This window comes from Botryllus schlosseri, chromosome 15 (genome assembly GCF_051294905.1).
Source record: "Botryllus schlosseri isolate E-star chromosome 15, Bs_hap1, whole genome shotgun sequence".
NCBI classification, from domain to species: Eukaryota; Metazoa; Chordata; class Ascidiacea; order Stolidobranchia; family Styelidae; genus Botryllus; species Botryllus schlosseri.
In genome coordinates, this window is record NC_137250.1 from 2,343,301 (window position 1) to 2,365,745 (window position 22,445).

At 39.3% G+C, this 22,445-nt stretch overlaps 3 protein-coding genes across 4 annotated transcripts; 1 reads left to right on the forward strand and 2 right to left on the reverse strand.

The window, feature by feature from the left end:
- Positions 1–5,616: 5,616 nt before the first annotated feature.
- Positions 5,617–7,430, reverse strand: LOC145457046 (uncharacterized). The gene is made up of 4 exons (XM_080335203.1): positions 7,128–7,430; positions 6,723–6,975; positions 6,326–6,533; positions 5,617–6,147 (listed from the first exon to the last, which is right to left on the reverse strand). The coding sequence occupies exons 1-4, from the start codon at positions 7,325–7,327 to the stop codon at positions 6,080–6,082; spliced, it is 729 nt and encodes a 242-aa protein (XP_080191329.1). The 5' UTR covers positions 7,328–7,430; the 3' UTR covers positions 5,617–6,079.
- A 1,235-nt stretch (positions 7,431–8,665) lies between these two features.
- Positions 8,666–11,477, reverse strand: LOC145457555 (uncharacterized). The gene is made up of 4 exons (XM_080335777.1): positions 11,367–11,477; positions 10,956–11,127; positions 9,215–9,460; positions 8,666–8,784 (listed from the first exon to the last, which is right to left on the reverse strand). The coding sequence occupies exons 1-4, from the start codon at positions 11,421–11,423 to the stop codon at positions 8,666–8,668; spliced, it is 594 nt and encodes a 197-aa protein (XP_080191903.1). The 5' UTR covers positions 11,424–11,477.
- Positions 11,478–16,231: 4,754 nt separating this feature from the next.
- On the forward strand, positions 16,232–22,222 carry LOC145457765 (uncharacterized). 2 transcript variants are annotated; one of them, XM_080336041.1, is made up of 7 exons: positions 16,232–16,898; positions 16,972–17,049; positions 17,733–19,741; positions 19,812–20,018; positions 20,078–20,207; positions 20,485–20,555; positions 21,571–22,222. In XM_080336041.1, the coding sequence occupies exons 3-7, from the start codon at positions 19,469–19,471 to the stop codon at positions 21,829–21,831; spliced, it is 942 nt and encodes a 313-aa protein (XP_080192167.1). In that variant the 5' UTR covers positions 16,232–16,898; positions 16,972–17,049; positions 17,733–19,468; the 3' UTR covers positions 21,832–22,222. The 2 variants fall into 2 exon arrangements, with proteins under 2 accessions (XP_080192167.1, XP_080192169.1); XM_080336043.1 differs by having other exon boundaries at positions 16,232–16,882; positions 16,954–17,049.
- Positions 22,223–22,445: the final 223 nt, after the last annotated feature.

A 22,445-nucleotide genomic window follows, 5' to 3' on the forward strand; every position in this document is an offset into this window, starting at 1 on the left:
TTTTATTCATCAGCATCCCAAGTGTCGCAGCCAGAATTGCAATTTTTGGTTGGCATTGCAAGTTCATAATCTGAGCAATTCTCTTTCGATAATATAATAGGAAATTACCTCGCGGACCATGCAAAACCCTCTCGCGGGTCACATTTGACCTGCGGGTGGGCCACCCCTGATATAGACGCGCCCATTCGATAATTTCAGAGCCGGAGCCGGAGCTAGAGCCGGAGCAGTGATAATCATGCGGCTCCGGAGCTGGAGCCGGAGCTAATGTATGATAGAAGAAAGCTCCGGAGCCGGAGCTGGAGCAGTTTATATTTACGACTGCTCCAAAGCCCTGGTTAGCAGGACATTTTATACTTGTATTTTTTAATACCGGATAGTAAATATATTGCGTGAGATCGAAACACCTTATGCGTATCGCGACGTTTTTTCTGGGTATGTGTTATTGTCGCTACTATGAAGAGGATGTCGTTCGTGTTGGGGTATTTTATTGCCGTGTCTCTATGCCTGAAATGGACAATTTTCCCGGATATCAAGTTATATCCTTGTGTTTCATTGTCATCATTACTAGGGCTGGGCACAATGATTCAAGTACTCGAATCTGAATCGAGTATTAATTTTAATGATTCGAGTCGAGTAGTAAAAGACGATTTTTTCGAGTACTGAAATTACACGCTTCTCACCACTGACAGTTAATTTATCAACGAGAATTATAGTTTCGATACGAATTTTCACTGTTGAAGCGTTGAAACCTTGATTTGCATTATATTCTTTGTTGTGGCATAAACGGTACATCTCTGATCTTTGACGTATAACATTCTATTATGACGTCATAAGGAGTGATACTCGATTACTCGACTCGACTCGAAGCATATTACGTGATTCAGAATCGAATCACTCAGGTACTCGATTTTGCCCAGCCCTAATCATTACGCCTAAGATGATTGCCGCGAATGCGTGCAGGCTAGGGCTGTCCAAAAATACCGTATAGCCGGATTCCAGACATTCTTTTCTTAAATTGTCAGGTTACCCTAAAAACGCTGCACACCAAATTTGGTTCAATTCTAAAAAGTAATGGACTCCAAAGATCATATTAAAATTTTTATTTTATTAGGGAAAATTAAAAAAAAAATCAGATATTTCTGCCAACCCCATGAACTTGTTGAGTTGTCTTCAAAGACGATGCAAAACAAATTTGACTCAATTCCGACCAGTAGAAGCGCAGTTATGTGAGTTTTTCGATGATAATCCTCAGATTATCCTTGATCGTTGGATAATACGATCACATCAGATTTTCTCGGCATGAATTTTTCTCATTGTAATGAATGAATAAATCAAATTTCGACTTTTGTTAGTGACATTACGGTTAGCGAACAGCAGCAACAGATCAAATACTGTCATTAAAATTATCTATCATGAACTGTTTTTCTTTTTATTTAATGCCGTGACATCAAGGGCTTCTTTCGCATTGTCAATTATATACAATCAGATGAATGGAGACTACTTACTGACATCTCAACACGAAACCTGAATTGCGTGTGCGTTGTATTTCACAATACAAATAAATATACATTGGTTCTAGAACAGTCGATCCGTATCGCCATGTGACATACTATTTCCTACACCAAATAAGATGATTTTTATGCTGAGATAAGCATTGGGTAATTTCAAGTGATATTTTTGAATGCTTCCGGGGCTTTGTGTTTATTTTTCGCATAAATATTCAGTTACCATGCTTCAGGGACTATGCCACGAAGCTCGAAAGATAATGAAACTCATGAGAGTGGTGTAATTTTCCTCAAACTACTTTCTACTTTTCCAAATCAAGATTCCAAGATAAATAGTTTATCCAAAATACTGTTCAGGAAGGTGTGGAAGTAGTTTGAAAACATATCAACTTCGGTAAGTACTGAAAGTAGGTTTAATCTACCTGTGTACCTCGAAAAAGTAGTAAAAATCGACATACATCGTATCTCCAAAACTTGACGTGGTGTTTATTCGCTATAGTTTCCTCTTTACACGAGGTATGTGAAAGTCAAATATTCGATTTACGGATAATATGTATGTGCTATTAATTTTATAAGTTTGGGCGCAAATCGAATCGTGATTTTACACCAACATTTCCGTTGATATAATCGGTTTTATTCTTGAAGGTGGTGACGACACAATCTTCATTGGCTTGCTGTAGCTTAGATTATTAGTTCACAACAAAACAAGATGAAAATTTTCAGTATTTGCGCGTATGTCCAATAGGTCCCATGGTCGTGTGCCTTTGGACCAAGCGGGTACGGACCGATGATACGTTCGTGAAACCGATTTTGAACGTTCATGAATATTTTATGAGAAGGCGGTTATTCATGTAAATGTCCGCGATAGGTAGACCTTGAATTAAAGTGTTCAGCCAGCAAAAGATCTGCTTTTGACCGAATCAGTCAATAATATTAGTATTTGCGTATATATTGCTGTAATTTTTTTGCCTCTCCGAATTAACAGATTCTCAGGTAGAGCTGAGTGAGGTGTTGCGTTGGAAGATTTAGGGCATGTAATAAAATTAAACATATTCATATTAAACATATACATATTCTGGCAGGACTCTTGCAATAATTACATCGTTGCATGTCAATAATTCATGACCTTGTCTGTTATATAGTGAATAGACATTGGAATAGCCCAAGTGTACTAAGCTAAAGGACGCACATGATTCCAAATTGCTATTTCTTCCCTGGAAAATACCTTTTCTCTGTTGAATGGTGTTTTTCCTGTGGGGTACGGATAGCCAGGGCAGCGAAATTCGTCTCCAGTCATTTAGGTGCCCATGGACAATTTCACACATGAATCCTATATTTAGGTTTTCGGTCTACAAAGGACAGACGTTTCCGGCCAAGGTTTTCTCGCTGCCAAAATTTTCGCACACTTTTCGCAGTCCTATGTTAGGGGTTTGTTAGAGGTTTGTGGTGCGGCAGTTACGATAGGGCCTAGGCTACTGCACAAAATGAATGTATGGAAAACGAATCATTGTGAATACTGCGCATATTATCGAGTCAGCTCGTACTTGTCCCTCGTATTTCGTCTAATGACCAGTGTTGGGATGACTCGAGTCATGACTTGACTCGAGTCAGACTCGAGTCAACTTTTTCGCATGACTTGACTTGACTCGAGTCACTTTGGGAAAATGACTCGACTTGACTTGACTCGGAGCTTCAAAAATGTGCATTGACTCGTGACCCGGAGCAAAATTTACGAGTCAATTTCAAGTCATAGTAAATGGCGACGAGTAAATCACTGTATCTTGTGTATGTTCGGATTGTTCGAGATACGCCGGTGTCACTTGTGAGAGCAACCAATCATTCACTGATTGTACGATACACGGATTCTCGATTGTTAGATCACAAATAAATTTACCCCCCAAAAAAGACAATCACAGCTTACGTTGTCGTAGTAGTAGGCCTAGTAGAAGAATAATCTAAATAGCAATGCGTCTCTGTTTCTTATATGGCTGGCTCTCAATGCTTACGCTACGCAGTGCTCACCTTTAGCAACCATCCTGTATGATCTAAATCGAACAAATATAGTTTGTGCGTTTATATTCTCACGAATGCGTAGATGTTTAGTGTAGGCCATTTTGCCATATCAATTACTTTCAACTTCTCGAAGCTTCGTATTAAGACCTATATTTTTGCTGATGATAACTTACTGTAGCATGTAGGTGCACACGTGCACAGTTACGCACGTATGTTATCAGCAGTTCTACGTGTGCGTGAGGGATACAACGTCTTTTTGTATCTATATTTACCTAAATATTCGTTATTTGATTCAAGATAAATGATCAATTAATTTGTCTTTCACACAGTTAGAAAAATGTAACGACTTTGAATCTTCACTCATACTTCGAAAATTCAATTTGACTTGAATTTTGACTTGACTCGTGACTTGACTTGACTTGACTCGACTTGACTCGAGTCACCTCCAAAAAACGAGTGACTTGACTTGACTCGAGTCACCTTTGAAAATCGATTGACTTGACTTGACTCGAGTCAAAATCTGCGATGACTCGAGATGACTCGCGACTCGAAGGTAGTGACTTGATCCCAACACTGCTAATGACACGGCTTGAACTTCAAGTCAAATGTTTCCAGACCTAATGTTACCTCACGAAGTTCTCAATTAGTTTAAATTTTGATGTTTCATTTAATTCATCGATTGACAAGCCTTCAACATATTGCATCTTGAAATTAAGGTTTAATATTGTAAAATGCCAAGCGGACCGGCAGGACAGACGTCGCGGACCGGCGGTTGAGAACCACTGTTGTAGAGCACACGCCTAGTGAAGGTGTAAAAAGCAGGCCTGAAAACTGATGAAGTAGTTTCAAAACGTAGATTTAGTCTAGGGATTGCATACTTATACCAGTGCGTAACTATACACAGGACAAAGCAAATCCATACGCGTCTCAGTATAGCTATAGAGTCAATTGCTGTTGTTTGTAACCTACGTTACAGGGAACACTAAGGATAACCTAATCAAGTTAACGAGGTTCCCGTGAGGTCAAGACACATTACCATCTCATACATATGATTTGTGATGTCACGCCCGATTTGGCCATCATCGGTTGTAGGCAATTAGGCATTGGTTAGTAGTCGTATTGTGACCGTTCTGGTGGTACCTTATGTGCAGTGGTTCAGGCAGGGGGAATGTGGTACGAAATCGAAACTCCGTCCTGGCATCTTAATTCTATCTCAATATATACATTATACACACTAATTTCTAGGGGAGCAGTTAGACACAACATTTTAATACAGTGGTTCCCAAATGGTGGGGAATTCCCCACTGCTGGGGAATTCAATGGTTTCTGGTGGGGAATAGACGAATTTGTTAAACCTTATATACAGGATAGTCTACATATTTACGGAGAGTCATGCGCGATTACCGTTACCAGTTAACTGCTCTCTAATTTATGTGACGAAAATTATATTGCGTGTTGTTCACAAAAACTCATTTTTAACTGTAGATAACCAATCGCTGCCATCACGACCAGTACCACGCGAAATATCGCTTTCGCTAAATTTATGGGGTTAGCGGTATTCGGTAATCGGTTCACATTACGTTTTATGTTGCCATTATAGGCGATTGACTTGCGTAGTACTGGTGTGTGTTGTGTGTCTTGTGTACTCAAACAAGTAAATAGCTGCTCCGAAACGACAAAAGTTAAAAGGAAATACGACGATAGTTTTGGGTAGTGGGGAATGAAGACTCGGAATTAACCTGAAGTAGGGAATGAAGACAAAAAGGTTGGGAACCACTGTTTTAATCTATTACATGTGTTGAAGAGCTTCTTGGAGGTACAGAACTTCAATATACAATTAAATAGTATATTCATATTGAAATGAACACGAATATTTTCGGCTGACACTCGTCAGGGGTAATCGGCAGCAACTAGTAGTCACTAGTAGTCTCTACTAGTTGCTGACGATTACCCCTGACGAGTGTCAGCCGAAAATATTCGGGTTCATTTCAATATGAATATACTATTTAATTGTACATGTGTTGGTGAATATTATGAGTAAGAATGCACAATGTGGTATCTACTTTAACGTCTAGAATTCAGCGGTAAACATCACATTATGCATTGAATAACTCAACATTCGCAAACACGGAAAATACGTCGAAATATGCTGTCTAACTGCACGCCTTGAATTTGGAGTGAATCCCTGTTGCAATCACGGAATTTGGGATGTCGTATTTGGAAACATGTACCGGCTTCAACAGCATCATTGTAACTGATATTTTTCGAATTCTTTTACATTATGATAATAAAAATGCAACGTGTAATGCGAATTTATCAAGTTTATTATATATCAAGAACTTGATATCCATGATGTGCACGGCGTCATTGTGCTCAGAGACAAAAAATGGAAGTTTGCCCGAATAATAAAATGACTGATATAACAACACGTGTAAAACATGAATATTTCAGTAAATCGAATAGACGTCAATGATTGAAAACAAGCGGAAATAACCGGATGATGCTCGGATCAGGAAGGGTGAATTTTCTTCAGGTTCGTTGAAGCCGTAAAGTGATCGAAATCACAGGAATAATACAGGAACAAGCTGTTGCAGGTCATCATCCTTTTCAAAAATCTCCCGAACATCAGCTGGAATGTAATAATTAAAAAATATTAGAATTAGTTTTAGTTAACAGGAGACACATTTTCTGCTAAATAAAGAAGGAATAAATGATTATATTATTTTAAAAACCAAGGGTTCGAGACATTAGCTAAAATATCGGTTTCACATTAAGTAAATATCGGTAAGCTGTAAAAAATGACATACCATTTTTACTAATTGCTTGACTCATTTTCAGCAAATTTTTACTTGACAAACTGAGCAAGTTCCTTTTCAGTGCAGGCTCGTCAGCGATATTCCAAAGAATCTTTCCATCTGCCGACACCCCGGAGCGTCTGTACAGGAACGGTCTGCGGCGTGCAGATTCTTCCCCCTCCTTGGCACTTAGCGTCGACAAGCGGTTCCGTATGCTACTCTGTTGAAGAGATATACACTTGATAATAATTGGATACAAAACATGTTCTGCTACGCTTACAGTCACAACCTTTCAAGTCAGCAATTTGAGAGCTAATAATATTTGCAACAAATAATTGAATAAAACAAATTAGAGTTCCTGCATATGCATTTGTTACAATTACACATGAATATAATAATTTCTATATACCATAAATGTTCCTTTGTTCGACCCGTGATAATACGGAAATATATCTTTGATAATTCCGTATATATCCTTGTTCTGCAAGTCCTGGCATTCGACCTTTTTGAACGCAAGGTAGATCGCCACATCGTAGTTTTTTGGGGGCTTGGGTGCACTGTTGAGAGCTTCTTGCCACGCCGTCGTTCCAAGTTCAATGTGCAACATCCCGTTCTCGCCAAGGCTATATGCGATCCTTGGCGTGTAGTTTCGTCTTCTCTTCCTGTTACGGTATTGAATAATTTTATTTTGATGAAGTCATATTGATGTTACTTTTCCTACGAAATTAGTTCAAATAGAAAAATGCAAAACTCAATAATATAAATGACTACCGAGCTTATTCGTTCAATGGGTGGAAATCTATTTCAACTGTACCTGTTGTTCGATTGAGGTTGCATTGCTCGTCGGAGGCAATCCTCGTACGTTCGTTCCCTGGCATCGATTCTCCGAAGTATTTCTCGTAAATAGGCTTCGGACTGGGAGTTCTCCGCATAGCAATGGATCTTCTGCCCCGTTCGCAATATTTCATACACATTATACCGTATATTGCTTGCGAGTGACACGTGCGTGGGCATAGGACGGGCAGGAAATAGCGCTTCTGGTTGATGCTCATGTCGCACTTCTGGTTCTTTAGATTTTTGATGAGCAGGAAAAAGTGTTCGCGTCACCGCCTCGAATAATCTGAATAACAATACACATATTCCTTCAGAATACAATGATGAATTGCAGTATATAATTGGAGATAAGAACATATATGATGCGGTAATTATATCTTCGACATCCGTATATTGTCCGTTTTAGATTACAAAATATTATTCCTATTATTAATTTGGAGACGACGTACAAATGACACACATATTCAGGTTTTATGAAGATGATTTCGCATATTTTATAACTGATACAATCTGCATCATCTGGTGTCAAAGGTAGGCTTATTTATAATCAGGGGCGCTAATGATAAACTCTTCAAGCACCGAAAAGTATGGAGCACAGAACTGTTTTTTTTTTGTCCAAACGTAGAAGCGAAATAGATATTAGTGGGTTCGGATTCATGCACATTGCACATGCTCTCGCAGTACCAGGCGGAAAATTGGATACAACTCCACTCAATTCTTTCCTGACCAGCGGATATAACGGTACTGGTGGCTAGACCACAAATACTGCCTCAGATATTTTACAAACGAATATGCTATAAAAACATATTTACCTTCGTGAATGATGTCTTGACTCGTGAGTTGGACCGTGACAGCCTTTTCTAGTCATTTATTGTCTTATATTAGCCATGGAATTATATTAAATCAATCGACCTTGTTGTGAAGACCATCCAGTCATCGGCTCCGGAAATTTTGGAGGTACGCGCATCCGCTTCGAAAACATGAAGGGCTCCGCGAGCTGAAATGTTTAAGAACCGCTGCACTAGACTCACTAGAGGTGTCAACATTGCGATTGTTCCGCATGTAGCATTGAAAGGGTACTGCATCTTATTTATTGCGTCCGTGTGAACCATATGTATATTGCTTGTTTCCAAGTTCAACCGATCAAACATATATCATTTAGTGTATATCCCCAATTTTATGGCTTTGCGTGTTATTGACCAACTTCGTTAAGTTCACATGAGTCCTTTCTATCTCTAGGTTCTGACGCAATCTGGTTTTGTAACTTCTCGAATATTGAATAACGAAAGGCAGCGAACTTCGTTAATGTTTTAAACGAGTATAGAGATCAGCGTGACACACTTAGCTTTCTTGGACTAGTCGCGCAGTCGACTGCATATTTCATTAAATGAAACACGCCAAACTTTACACCCAGCGAGACTCGTCGGAACAATTGAATCTCGCGATTGACCAAGCTCGATTTGAGCAAAATCAAGGATTTCCATACCTAACGTGTAGATTATAAATAAAAAAGTTTTCTTACATGTCGGTAGGTTCTTCATAGTGTTTTACTTCGGGAAGAACCTGATTAGCAGATTGTGGACGATCAGCAGGTGATGACTGCTCGCCGCTGCATTCCGGACCCGCCCCGTGGTTTCCTGTAATGACAGAACGAATAGTTAGTCAAATCGAAACGATCAGGAAGATTTGATCGGGTAATGTTAACAGGTCCATGAAAAGTGTTCAACGACAATCAACGGATCGATATATATCGGGATAGTGAATACATTTATATAAATAGCAAAGGATAGATTATGAGTATACTGCAATTCATTTCTTACTATTATTTAAATAAGGTCAGCATTTAAATACCTAAATTTACTTTTAAGTGAGTAGATATTTTCACGATTACTTCTACTTCCACTGGAGCAGCAGTGCTGACTACTTCGACAACCTTTGTTTGGAAGGTGGGATCGAATATGATTGTAATTCCACATCCAACATCACTTGTATCATTAGGTATGATGAACGTAGTCAATACTGGAATATAAAATTGAAAATGGGAACTTCTCACATTAGATATCTTACCTTGTCCCGAAGCATTGTCCAGTACTGTATAATCGACGCCTCCTATTTTTTCTAACGGTTCTTCAAACAAGGTAATTCCATTTCGTGGTAATTCCACAATGACTTTGTTGCGATCGTGAATCTGTAATAGGTTGTCATTCTGTTCGACAAGATGTTCCATTTCGACTGGGATTTGATAATCAGCTTGCTGTTGATGAACTGGTTCTGATAGGTTGTCGCTGATTTGAGGATCCGCTGCTTGGTTTCCTATATGATATGACAGAACAGAACAAATAGTTAAGCAGATATGAATGGTCAGGCAGATTTGATCGTTCAGGATGAATATGGTGTCAACGAATATTATCGATATCCCATTTGGTCTCTTATACTCTATTGAATTTCACTGTAGTGGATTTTACTACGTAATTAGATAAAGAATGATGATGTCATAAGACATGACGATAAATTTCGAGACTTCATTTCTGGATCATAACTGAAAATTCAAAATCTGATCGTAAATGATAATAGTTTATTATATATTTATATTTGAAGAAGTTATAACTTCCTAAGATCAATACTTCCACATGTGTTAGAGTAGATGAGATTACTTCTACTTCTACTTGAGTTGCAATGTTGACTAGTAGTAAGGGGAAGATCGCAAAATTTGCTAGTCCGACTTTGATCCTGTTCCTTCAGAATGTAATCCGGCTCTGATTGAATTCAAGCCGTATAAGAAAATATAAATTAATGAAAAATTCATGTCAACATCCACCCCAGAACTAGCTTATTCATGCGTGCTACTTTGTATTATTCTGGCTGTATATGTTAAAAGTACGAATGCGGCACAGATCCTGTTTCGGCCAAAAATAAACACACTAGTCCACCAGCGAAACTTTTTCGTGGCGTTTCGCCCAATACCCAGTGCATTATATTACCACAACCCATTGCACTTTATTGGGCAATATAGCCAATAAGCGAAATATTATTTAAATGCATCACGGAAATGTGGTTCGTGACAACCCTTGATGTTCAAAGTTGGGTCGATGTCATAGTAGGATTTGATCTCTGGAGCGCTCGAATATGCGGTATTACAATCAGTGTAGGGTGTAAGAAAGAGGGCTGGGTCGCCACTGCCACATCAGAGCATTACTTTGGAGGGGAAGTAGGGTTGAAGGGATCCAAATATGTTTCGGAAATCGACACCAACTAGAGCATTTTGTCACACAACTTAGCATTTTCTTCACGCTTCGCGCGATTACTTGTTGCTAGAGATGGTAAATTTATTATGGCTACCCGTTTCGATACGGGAGGCTTGGGTGATGAAAGGTCAAGACAACTCTAGTTAGGGCTTCGCTCTATAAAGTTAAAGTAGCACTGGTGGATAGTTTCGTATTTATCTCCTTTTTTTCACAGAAAGAATTTCAGTCATTTATATTCTAAAGTTGATGAATTCAACCGAGAGATTTCGTTACGGATTGCGCGTTTCCAAATCTAGTATCAATATGCTACGTATCACCAAAGATCCAATCCACTTCGGTTTACACTGGATAGTCCAAGCAATACTAATGCGACGTCATATTGACAGACAATGTTTTAAAAAGCGCTGAAATGCCTAAGAATTGTCCCGATATTAGAGGATGAAATTTTGGTAACACTGTACAAGTTATCAAATTTGATTGTACTTCAATATTCTTCATCCCTTGTAGCTATTAGGCGATGTGAACGTAGCTTGTACCAGGAATGTAAACTATAAATATCTTACCTTGTACTGACGAACTGCTCGGTACAGGGGACTGGACGTCTACAGCATTATCGTACATTTCGTCTATCCCTTGAAGTACATCCTGTCGCCATTCCGCAGTATTCTCATTCATACTTGGTACATGCGATGGATTTATTGGATGTGAGGAGCTTTCATAGAACCTGTAGAAGTCCTGGTAACGACATGACATAACTTGATGTTAAATGGGGGACACATTACACCGTAAAGTAAAACACTTCAATGCCCCGAATTTTCGAATTTCATGTCGCTGACGTCATATGTTCAGATACAATTGTTTATATACAATGTTTATCGCGGTTTGCTACAGAGTTTGAAACAATACTTCCAAACTGTGCAAGGCATTATAGCATTTTACTGTTCTAAATTCTGCCAACCTAATGTATAACCCACCTCCAGACTTCCTGTCGCAAACCCGTAGGGATGGTTTGAAGATCCTGTAAATTCCATTATGCAGTGTTTCAAGGCTCGAGCTGACTCACAAATACAAATGCCACTAACGCTGGCCCCGCTGGTATTTATACCCCTCGTATGCGTGAGATTTGAGAATGGGAAAATTGTATCGACATGATTTTGAGAGACCCAATTTTCTTCTCTCCATTAAATAATTGCATCCATGCGATCTTCGATTCTACTGATCTTTGCGTTTGTCTATTCACGATCACGCGTCCTTGATAAAAATGTCCGAGTCTCATCAACTGATCTTTGCGTTTGTCTGATCTTGCGTCCTTGATAAAAATGTCTGAGTCCCTTCAACTGATCCTTGCGTTTGTCTATTCAGATTCACGCTTCCTTGATAAGAATGTCTGAGTCTTTTCCTACGCAGTAGAAATCAGACGTATTTTTGATAATCGAGAGATTATGTTACTTCGGTGTCACACAAGTACCGATTGTGAATCGTACGTATGACAATCCTATAATTAAATTTAACAAATGATGCTATAATGAAATACCCGATAGTTTGTTGTAACAGTCTAGACGGCGATTATTGCGATAAGGAGACAATGGCCCTCGGTGAACGTGCATGCTGCTATTGTTCGGGACGTGGCAATCAACTGAGCAAATGGTCATTGTATAGCTTCGTGCTGATATGGACTGTAAATTCATCTGTGTGTTTGATGATAACGCATTACAAATTACAATTTGGCACCCCCTAGTGCAAGGGTGGGCAAACTCTTCAGCTTACGGGACACATTAAACATCGGAATCCTTTCGCAGGCCGCGATGCAAGTTTTTTTCATTATATAGTAACCGAAGACAGGGAGACAATACACAGACAATTTAAACATGGATTCGGTGAACGCACATGCGTCAAAAATATTAACAAGATTTTATGAGCTAGCCATCCTCGATCAATTCGTCAAAATTAGTGACGAAAGTAGGTCGTGCCGATATTACAAGAAAGAATCGAAATTTAAATATGGGATCAGAGATCGGCTCATATATGCTGATTCTGCGTCTGGTCAACTTCAGAATGGACAATGTTGACAACGTCATAATAACCAGCACAAAACCTTTAAATGCGTTTCTGTAAAAGGCTTACCGTATTAAACTTGCCTCTTCACGTAATTTTGTGAGGCCAACATAGCCTACACGACATAATCTACTGTTGTCTCAAAGATTTGAATAATTCCGTTGATTTCTTTCGCACCTCATTATTAGATAAATGGATTATGTGGATTATGTGAGGTAAGCCGATAGAATTATAGAAAGGGTTTGAAATTTCTCCAAATGTACCAAGGTAGCATCAATTTACATGTGTAGGCGTATATGCCGAAAAATTTTGCATGGGTCAGATAAACCTTCTGGTGTTGACGAACTTATGCGTATGGTAGATATAAGCCACCATAACCTACGCTGTCGCACGATACTATAACTCGAGTAGTATGAATATGTCATTTAATCAGTAACGAGTCCGGCTATGCTATCAATTAGCGATTGCACGATCTCCGGTGAGTACATATTCATATGCACATGAACTTTTATTTTAACGAATCAGGTGATTTCAATCACACCATCTCACATGCGACTGTATAACAACCTTTATGAGGGAGATCGCGAGCCGCTGTCCAATCGATTGTCGCTAATTGGAGGCACTGAAAATACGAATTGCTGAATTGCAAATAAGTGAAGAAATATTAGATATATACGATCGGCATTTCATACAGACGTTTCATAAACGAAGTTAATAATGTAAAGAATTTGCTTTCCAAGTTAGTCTATTCCCAACCAGAATGCCCTATAAATTCCCCACAATTGGGGTATTCCCCACCGGTTGGAAACACCTGCATCGGGATGTATCTTTGAATATAATTTTACATCACTACAATCATTTTGCGACAGCTAATCAAATGTCAATTTTCTTCGCAAATCTGCGGGTCACACTTCTTAGCTTCATTAGTCAACTGCAAGGTGTCCGCTGTCCATTATGTCAGAAATACCCAGATTTAATTAAGTTACCATGCGTGTTGTAGGACTGCATATCGTATCGTCGCTTCAAGACAAGCTACATATTTTTGAATTACAATGATGGTTCTATCAAATAAATATTGCGTGATGATCATCCTCCCAAAGCGCAGGAAATTATTTATAAGTTCAACAAATTGATAAAAATATTCATGTAACTTCTACATTCTCAGAGTCTACGATTTTTAAACTACATTGGTTATTTACGTATAGTGGAAGTGACGATGAGCGCAACTGTGACGCGACAGCGGTCGAATATCATTAATTTTTATGATATTTAAATCAGAATTATTACACAGGTCAACACATATTTCTAGGCAGACAAAGTAAGAGTGGTTTTGGGGGTTCTGAAGGGCACTGATTCCGAATATGACCTTAGTTTCTTTCAAATTGGCTCTTGTTGCGGAGATAACCCATGGGGCTATTTTGACCAAATATCCCATTTTCGGGGTAATGACTAGATATAAAATTGGCTTAGTCGTACTTTAAAGTTTAGAAATTCAATCTACTTTTTATTTTTACACACAGAAGACTACTTTATATCAAAATACAGCAACAGCACTATATTTTGGGGTAATAGATTTATCATAGTTACAGACTTTCACGGATACCATGTACATAAATTTACTCCAGTCATGTACATAAGTATTTGCCAAGATACTCAAATAACGTGGCATTAATTCAATCAGTTTTACTCCAACCACCTATTGTACATTTGAAATAATCAGTTGGAATACAATATTATTGATATATTTTAAATCGAAATTGATTTTTGTACGATTTTCGCCTGTAAACTATTTAGTGCAGGTTCTCGAAAGTTTCCGGCAATGGTCTAACATAATATGTTCAATGGTTCATCTCATCTGGCCTGGTATCTTTCTTTTGTTGTTCTGATATCTTGGTAGAACCTCTCCCCTTGCTAATCGGCAAGATGATCAGGATATATATCAAGATGACTGAACAGGAAGTGAACTTTTATGCTCATGTTGGTTCCAAGTTTTCGATATGCAGATACGAATTTTCGGACCAGCTGTTTGTAGTTAGGTGCTTTGTGATCAGCTAAAAAGCTTTATTTACTACATCTTAGGAGATATTACATGCTGTGAGCTCCTCCTAATGTGAAATTGGAATCTTTCATCGGCATTCGAATATACCAGATACCAGATTTAAGTTTCACGTTTGATATGGTTACTACACTGTAAAAATAATTCTTGTAAAATAGCTTGTAACGAGCTAATAAATGCTTGATACAAGCTCGATGGAGCTTGTAAATGCCAAATAACAAGCTGTCATAGGTCGGTGCTTGTAATTGTGCTTGTAAATTGTTTATATTTTCTGCAAGAAGAATGAACAAAAATAGCAGTCTGTACTCACTCAAGATTCGTCACAGACACGATAACACACCCCAGACACCATAACACACCACAGACATGCCCAGACACGATGTCCGAGTGTCAACACAGTTCGCACACGCCCCCCGACATGCCCCAAACATGTCCCAGACATGATGTGCGATCGAAAACGCAGTTCGAACTTACTTCAGACATGCCTCAGACACGATGTCTTACTGTCAACGCATTTCGTACACACCCCAGACATGTCCCAGACATGATGTTCGAGTGTCAACAACAGTTCGAACACAACCCTGACATGATGTTCGATTGACAACGCAGTCCGAGCCTATCTCCAGACATGCCTCAGGAATGATGTCCGAGTGTCAATACAGGCCCAACATACCCCAGACATGCCCTAGACATGACCCAGACAAGATGCTCAAATGTAAAAACGCAGTCCAAACACATCCCAAACATGATGTTCGATAGACAACACAGTCCGAACCTGTTTCAGACATGCATCAGTCATGATGTCCGAGTGTCAACGAATCTCGAACACCGCCCCCCCCCCCCGTCGACATGTCCCAGACATGATGTTCGAGTGTCCACCGCGCTACAAATACCCCCTGACATGATGGGTGATTAACAACGTGGTCCGCGGTTCCGAACCTATCTCCAGACAAGCCTCAGACATGATGTCCGAGTGTCAATACAGGCCGAACACACCCCAGACATGCCCTAAATGTGTCCCAGACATGATGCTCGAGTATCATAACGCAGTCCGAACACACCCCTACCGTGATGTTCGATAGACAACGCAGTTCGAACTTACTCCAGTCACGCCTCAGACATGATGTCCGAGTGTTAACGCAGTTCGAATACACCCCTGACAAGCCCTCAAGACATGTGAGTTGAAACGTTGTTCAAAAACACCCAGACATCATATCCAGCAATAGGAAAATGCACAAGACACAAAATACGGTGCGATTCCAATGTTATTATTTTTCATTATCATCCTTTTGGTCATTATATTTCAATATAAACTCCCAATTCACCCTGTTTGCACAAAATAAATCCACCGGTTTTGGTTGAGCGGTTTATCAAAAAGGCGCGAGATCAATACGAGGAAGGATTTGGATTTCGATTTCAAATAATCGCAATTAATAATTTTTATCTGATTCAAGAACAATGGATATCGAATTTAGATTAATTTTACGATCAATATATGTAGAAATAAACTTGAAATGTCACATAACTTTCCACTTCAACGTGTTATTCGGATCAGATGCCTACCTTTTATTGATTTGGACTTGGATTTTAATCTCGAATTCGTGACAGGATTTGGATTTTACAATATTATATCATCCGCCCATCTCGGCGCGAACGCGAATGGCGGATCCAGCCAGTTTTGCGGTGGTGCAGGTTTCTTACGTTTTGGATTCTTTCATTTATTGCAACTTAGGATGAGTCCGTGGCTGTGTCCTACCGAATGTTTCGATGGTGTAGAGTCGTTTCCCAATAGAAGGTCCTTATTATCTCACCTGAGGCGGTTCCACCGAGACGAAAGTAACTTCCTGTGCAAAATTGACTGCTGCAACCGGACGTTTGGTACGTACAAGAGTTATGAGGTAAATGTTTATCGAATGCACAAAGAAGTACTAGAAAATTCAACAAAAACGACAGACAGCAATAGTCAACTTGAAGTGCCTGCTGCTGAGAATGTAGGTGATGATGATGGACTTGATGTATCATGAACCGCAGCAGATATATGTAATCAATGACATTAACCTGATGAGGTTACGTCGCGGCGTATATAACTGATCAATATTTGTGATTTGATGTATTTCAGGTTATTGAAATAGTCTTGATTGCTATGGCTAACGCTGAAGCACAGTTAAAGTTGAAGGTGACCGTTGGTGACCGTTCAAAAGTGTTTATAGTAAACTCTGTATTAGAAGTGAAAACTGCTGTGTTACATAAATTTCCTGAAGTTCCCGCTGACAATGCCAACATTGAGTACCATGACAAAGATTTTGGCTGGGCTGAATTTGATTCTGAAGTGGAACTACGCAGTGGCGATATTGTGAAATTGAGTGAAAAAAACATCAGGTAATTTAGTCTCATGGTTATACAATTACCATAATATGCATGCTTCGTTACTAGATATTTTTGTCTTGCAGAGCCTTCGAAAGTGACAGATTTGCTTGGTGCTGGTGTTCGTAATTCTAATTGCACCAGTAATGTGGATGTATCATTGACTGAAGAGCAGACGAATAGTAAGTTTTATGCCACCTACTGCAGGACCGGCCAACCCGTGGCCTGCGGGCCACATGTAGCCCGCGAGAAGGTTTTGAGTGGCCCGCGAGGTTATTTTCGAAATTAATATTATCAAAAATGGATTGCCCAGATTGTAAACTTGCAAGGCCTACCTAAAATTTTATTAGTCTGGTTGCGACACCTGGGATGTGAAGACTAGAATGTAAGTGACATTCACAATTACAAATTCAAATTACAAACCACACCATAATATAGTCAAGAATATGAACACTGACAGCTATGGAGTTGTTTGTAATTTGAATTTGTAATTGTGAATGTCACTTACACATTGTGTAAGAATGTATTTGGGAACACTGCTATACACCGTCACGACTACATTTTAACGCCGGAACTAGAAAGCTATACTTAGTATAATCAAGAATATGAACACTGACAGCTAAGTATAGCTTTCTAGTTCCTGCGTTTAAATGTAGTCGTGTTGCGCAACGTTATCTTACAGCCGAATACTTTGAGAATGGAGAAGTCAATCAATATTTAGATTTTTCGGAATCAGTGTGACAGTAACATTCGATTAATATCAATTATTTTAACATTTATCCCCATCCCCCCAGTCGCCTTGTTTGTAGCTAGCGCTTCCTTTGGGAACCAGAATTTTGTCTCATAAGTGATATTTTGATTGCAGGAGATATGTGCAGTGGTCTGCGAAATTCAGAACAAGGCGTTGATGCTTCATCATTCATGAATGATCTGGAGCCCTCTACATCTGTAACTGATACGCCATTGATGGATGCTGAAGAATGTACTAAAAAGCCTCAAAGATGGTCTGACGGCAAGTATAAGGTGTGCCATCCTGCTTATCTGCACAACGAGGTGGAAAAACTGGAGTCAGAAAGCGACTTGAGGCCAAGATTAAGAAAAGCAATTGTGGACCATCTGTTCCACGATCTAACGAAACACTTTGGGCATGTATTAGCTGTTAAAGTGATCTATATTCTAGTGCAGCGTTTTTCAACGTGTGGGATGGGTCACAAAGGGTATAATTTTGAGCCATGCACACCATCAGGTCGGTTCTATCACGTCCTTATTCACAGACTAACGCTTTGTGACAACCATAGTCCTCTGTACTCACGATATACTGAATGAAAATACTGTAGATGACCCGATACCAATTTTGGTGCATTCAGCTTCTTGACTATGTAACTTTCGTCCACTTTTCATTCAGACTTGACGTGCCACCATATACAAGAACACTGGTATGTACAGCTCTAGTGCAAGAATATAAAGTTCTGAGATCAAGCTTGGCAGATGAAGATCATTATCTTCCTGCATGGGTGAGTTTTGAAGCTTGAAGTATGGTAGTGCTACACCAGGGATGGGCAAACTACGGCCCGCGGGCCGCATGCGGTCCGCAACTCCGTTCTGTGCGGCCCGCGAGAGTCTAAAGAAACTTTTTAAAATTATTGATAAAATGCGTACAAAAAAATCGAATTAATGCAGGGACTTGATAAAATTTTTCTAAGTATATTTCACCACAATAATTCTAAGACAGTGGTTCTCAAACTGGTGGGCACGCCCGTGGGGGCGTGCAAGCATCTGAATGGGGGCGCGAAGCTGAGCTCGACTGAAAAAAATTTTCGCGCTTCGCGCGATTTCCATCCCTTTCATAGTTATTGCTCTGTATTTAGTCTCAATTACATATTTTAAAATCTCTCATCCACAGTCGTAACCTTCCATGCCATCAAACTACCCGTTAGGTTTTTTAGCATCCTGGGTGCGTTTTGTGATATGACGATAAGGGGGCGCGAAATCATTCACCATCATAAGGAGGGGGGCGTGTCTTAAAAAGTTTGAGAACCACTGATCTAAGGTAAATACTTAATATCACAGCGGGATTGCTGCAACGAGATTGACATAATTTGGATCACCAGTGGGATTTCAGATTGGCCACTCCATTTTTAATTATTTTAGTGATGTGCTTATAAAAAACGATTCGGGCGTGTATTAGGTAGATTCGTTGTGTGTATGCGTAGAATCTACGTTCTACACATAGTAGAAGCATGTTTGAAGCTAACATGGTTATGATGCTGTCAGCATTGTGTGTCCTGGAACGGAACCAAAAGTGGAATTAGTAAATCTATGAACAGATCACTGCTCACAGATTTAAATTTCAATCCTGTTCTAAGAATCGAGCCGACCGACTTCCATCTCTATAGTTTTGACAAATTGGTTATTGAGGTCCGCCAGCCTATGAAATCTGGCCGTAATATGTTTCTGACACGTGAGCGTCAAAGCAATGTTTGGCTTGTTTTAAATAAGCACATATGTTATCTCCATGTCCTCACTATATAATCCAATATCAATATTGCGTTTTGGTTTATAATCCCAATTTTATATAGTGCGGCCCGCGAATGAATTCAGATGTTGAATGCGGCCCGCGAGCTCAAAAGTTTGCCCACCCCTGTGCTACACTCTCTAAAATCCGTAACATTTTGGCACGCTTGGAAAAAGAAACTCGATAACAAAATTTTTAACGAACGTCGGAAGGTAGAAAATCCAGACGATCCGGTTCTCATCGCAAATAGAATAAAGTATGGAAGACCTGGTCCACGGAGACTGCTCCATACTGAAGAATCCGACACGAGCAGCCCTCGATGCAAGAAACCCCGAAGTTCTGGTCTTCCTGCTAACGAAGTAGGAAATTACTATTTTCGTGACTTGTCGGTCGGGAACCGCTGATTCATATATTAATTAAAAATATCAGGTCGGAGAATCTTCGAACAATGAGAAAAGCTTCGCCGAACATAAGTCAATCATATTATCGGAATCAAGTTCATCTAACCCAGCCAAGGTAAAGCTTATGAAAGCAATGAAAGCCACTTTCAAAAGGCGTCGGTTAGATATAGAAGACGGGAACATGCCAACTGCTGACATTCTTGTGGAGTATCCCCTTCTCAGAAATTCATATTGGGTAATCATTAGAGTATCATTGGTTTGATTTCTGTTTAACGGTAACTGATAATGTTTCAGCTATTGGAAGAAATGAAGCTGATTAACAATGGTCTAGATATTCTGGACAAGACCAATGAAAATAAATTCTCCAAGCATGCAAGAAGAATCAAGTGGGATCGCTTGCCAGCCAACATTGTAGATGTGATAGGTACTTTGAATGCTTTGAATATACAAATTATTGGACAACTCAAAATATGAATTTGTGTTTTCATATTCTGCAGAACTCAATTGGATGCTCGGTATACCTTCAATGTTCAACGAATCCTGGACAAGACCAATGAAAATAAATTCTCCAAGCATGCAAGAAGAATCAAGTGGGATCGCTTGCCAGCCAACATTGTAGATGTGATAGGAACTTTGAATGCTTTGAATATACAAATTATTGGACAACTCAAAATATGAATTTGTGTTTTCATATTCTGCAGAACTCAATTGGATGCTCGGTATACCTTCAATGTTCAACGAATCCTATGACAAATTCTTGGTTATAAACAAGGTTTGTACCAAGTACATGTCGACATTGCATTGCTATAAAATATACTTTACTGCGCTGATAATAGGCTCACAGCTAGATATGTCAGTATAAGTCGGTGGCGGCTAACCCGTGGCTTGCGATATGGTTGTGTATGGCCCTCGAGGTAATTCTCGAAACATCGGGTAAAATAGCAAGGCCTGCCAAAATTTGATTGGTCTGACCGCGAAATTTGATGACTAAAAAATCAGTTCCGACGCATTGGCGTATTTAGGGGCCAGCCACATTTATCGCAGATTTTCGTATATGACCATTAAGTAGAATATCTCGCAGCAGATTTATTCGACTTGATATTTTTCTTGACACTTCGCATGATTTATTGTCACTCGATTTTTTGCATTTAGTATTGGAGCCCTCCTGAATTTATAAATACGCATCACTTACAGAATTGAGTCCAACTATATATTCGCAATTAGGAGATAACGTTGTGTCGTCCAACATGCGACTTCGCTTGTGTGCTCGCAGCGAGATCGTCGACGATGAAACTTTGCACAATAGGACGGAGGGATGTTCACCGAAACCTTCGATATTGCTATATCTAAACGACGAATAATCATGTCCTTGCAAAATGAACCCAGTGGTATACAAAGGCAACCCTCAATATTTGCAAGTAACATATTTATTTATCGAATTCATTCATTGTTTTTGAAAATATTTCCCACCTAGCGCGATCACGACATGAATGCCCACAGAGTTCTCATGACATAATGTAAAATGTAAGTCTTATTTTTAATGTTACCTAATTCGGTTGGCTCCTATCGGACGACTTAAGAAAGGTCATTAATATTCAAGTGGCCCACTCAATGGTTCCCAAATCTCTTGTGTCCCTTTGGCTGAAAAGGTATCCCTGGTATAAGTGCTGTCATAGTCATAATTTTGACCTAATACATCAGCCATTATTACTCTGATAGTTTTATTGGCTATATAAGTTCATACTCTCAGTACTTTCAGTATACAGTTGTGTGCCCTCTTTTTTCAGGATAATCCAGAATCACCGCATCCAGTCATACATCTTGACACTCGACAAACCAAGTGGACGGTGCACTTCGACGGGCTAGTGATAAATGACGTAGTAGATTTCACACATGCTTTAGCTCTCATTCTGTCAATACATTGGGTATTCAATATCCAGTTCGCACGTGGTGTGGATAAGACTCTACATTTCTTGTCCATCTGCATTGCAAAAATCAAAGGGCTGCATATGCCGTCTGCGGTCGCTTCAATGCGTGAAACAAATTGATTTGCAGTTTTTAAATTCATTTGATCATTGATATACAATGGTAAGTGTAAATAGTTTTGCTTTTTTGGGAGTGCTGAAGTAGATTTGGCCTCGAGTGATTATATTTTCAGCATACTTCATTACTTGACAATTCTGACGTTGTGAAGTAGAAAATAGATTTGTACTGGACCTAATGATACTTTAGGAACTACATGAGTGCTTGTCAAGCCATTTAAGCTGCACTCCTGTGGAGCATGCTTGGTCTGCTGCAGGCTAAGTCATGCAAATATTTTTTGCACAATTTCTTTTTATACATGCTGCTGTTGATTTTCATACTGTGCTTGAGCCTGCTGTATATTTCCTGCTGATCTGCTGCTGTTAATCGGCTTTAAATAAATGAGCCTTTTCGCTATAGTTTTGTGAACAATCACGGCCGCCGAATGCATTGGGTCTTTTTGCCAGTACAGGTGCAAGATTTGGGTATAATAAGAGAGAGAAAAAGAGAGTTACAAGATATAGCTTGTACTGAGTTTACTAGATTTAGCTTGTAGAGCTTGTAACGAATTACAAGAAAAATACTGTAAACTAGTAATCGAATATACCATATTTTTTCCTGTAAATTTACAAGAATAATT

Excerpts from the sequence above, each read along its gene's own strand:
- LOC145457765 (XM_080336041.1), top strand. The coding sequence starts at position 19,469 with ATGTTGAATGCGGCCCGCGAGCTCAAAAGTTTGCCCACCCCTGTGCTA. Across the intron at positions 20,208-20,484 it reads CAACATTGTAGATGTGATAG|AACTCAATTGGATGCTCGGT; the intron begins GTACTTTGAATG and ends CATATTCTGCAG. Across the intron at positions 20,556-21,570 it reads AATTCTTGGTTATAAACAAG|GATAATCCAGAATCACCGCA; the intron begins GTTTGTACCAAG and ends CTCTTTTTTCAG.
- LOC145457555 (XM_080335777.1), bottom strand. The coding sequence starts at position 11,423 with ATGGAATTTACAGGATCTTCAAACCATCCCTACGGGTTTGCGACAGGA. Across the intron at positions 9,461-10,955 it reads GAGCAGTTCGTCAGTACAAG|GAAACCAAGCAGCGGATCCT; the intron begins GTAAGATATTTA and ends CATATCATATAG. Across the intron at positions 8,785-9,214 it reads GGACAATGCTTCGGGACAAG|GAAACCACGGGGCGGGTCCG; the intron begins GTAAGATATCTA and ends CTGTCATTACAG.
- LOC145457046 (XM_080335203.1), bottom strand. The coding sequence starts at position 7,327 with ATGCCCACGCACGTGTCACTCGCAAGCAATATACGGTATAATGTGTAT. Across the intron at positions 6,976-7,127 it reads CAACCTCAATCGAACAACAG|GAAGAGAAGACGAAACTACA; the intron begins GTACAGTTGAAA and ends ATACCGTAACAG. Across the intron at positions 6,534-6,722 it reads CGAACAAAGGAACATTTATG|AGTAGCATACGGAACCGCTT; the intron begins GTATATAGAAAT and ends TCTCTTCAACAG.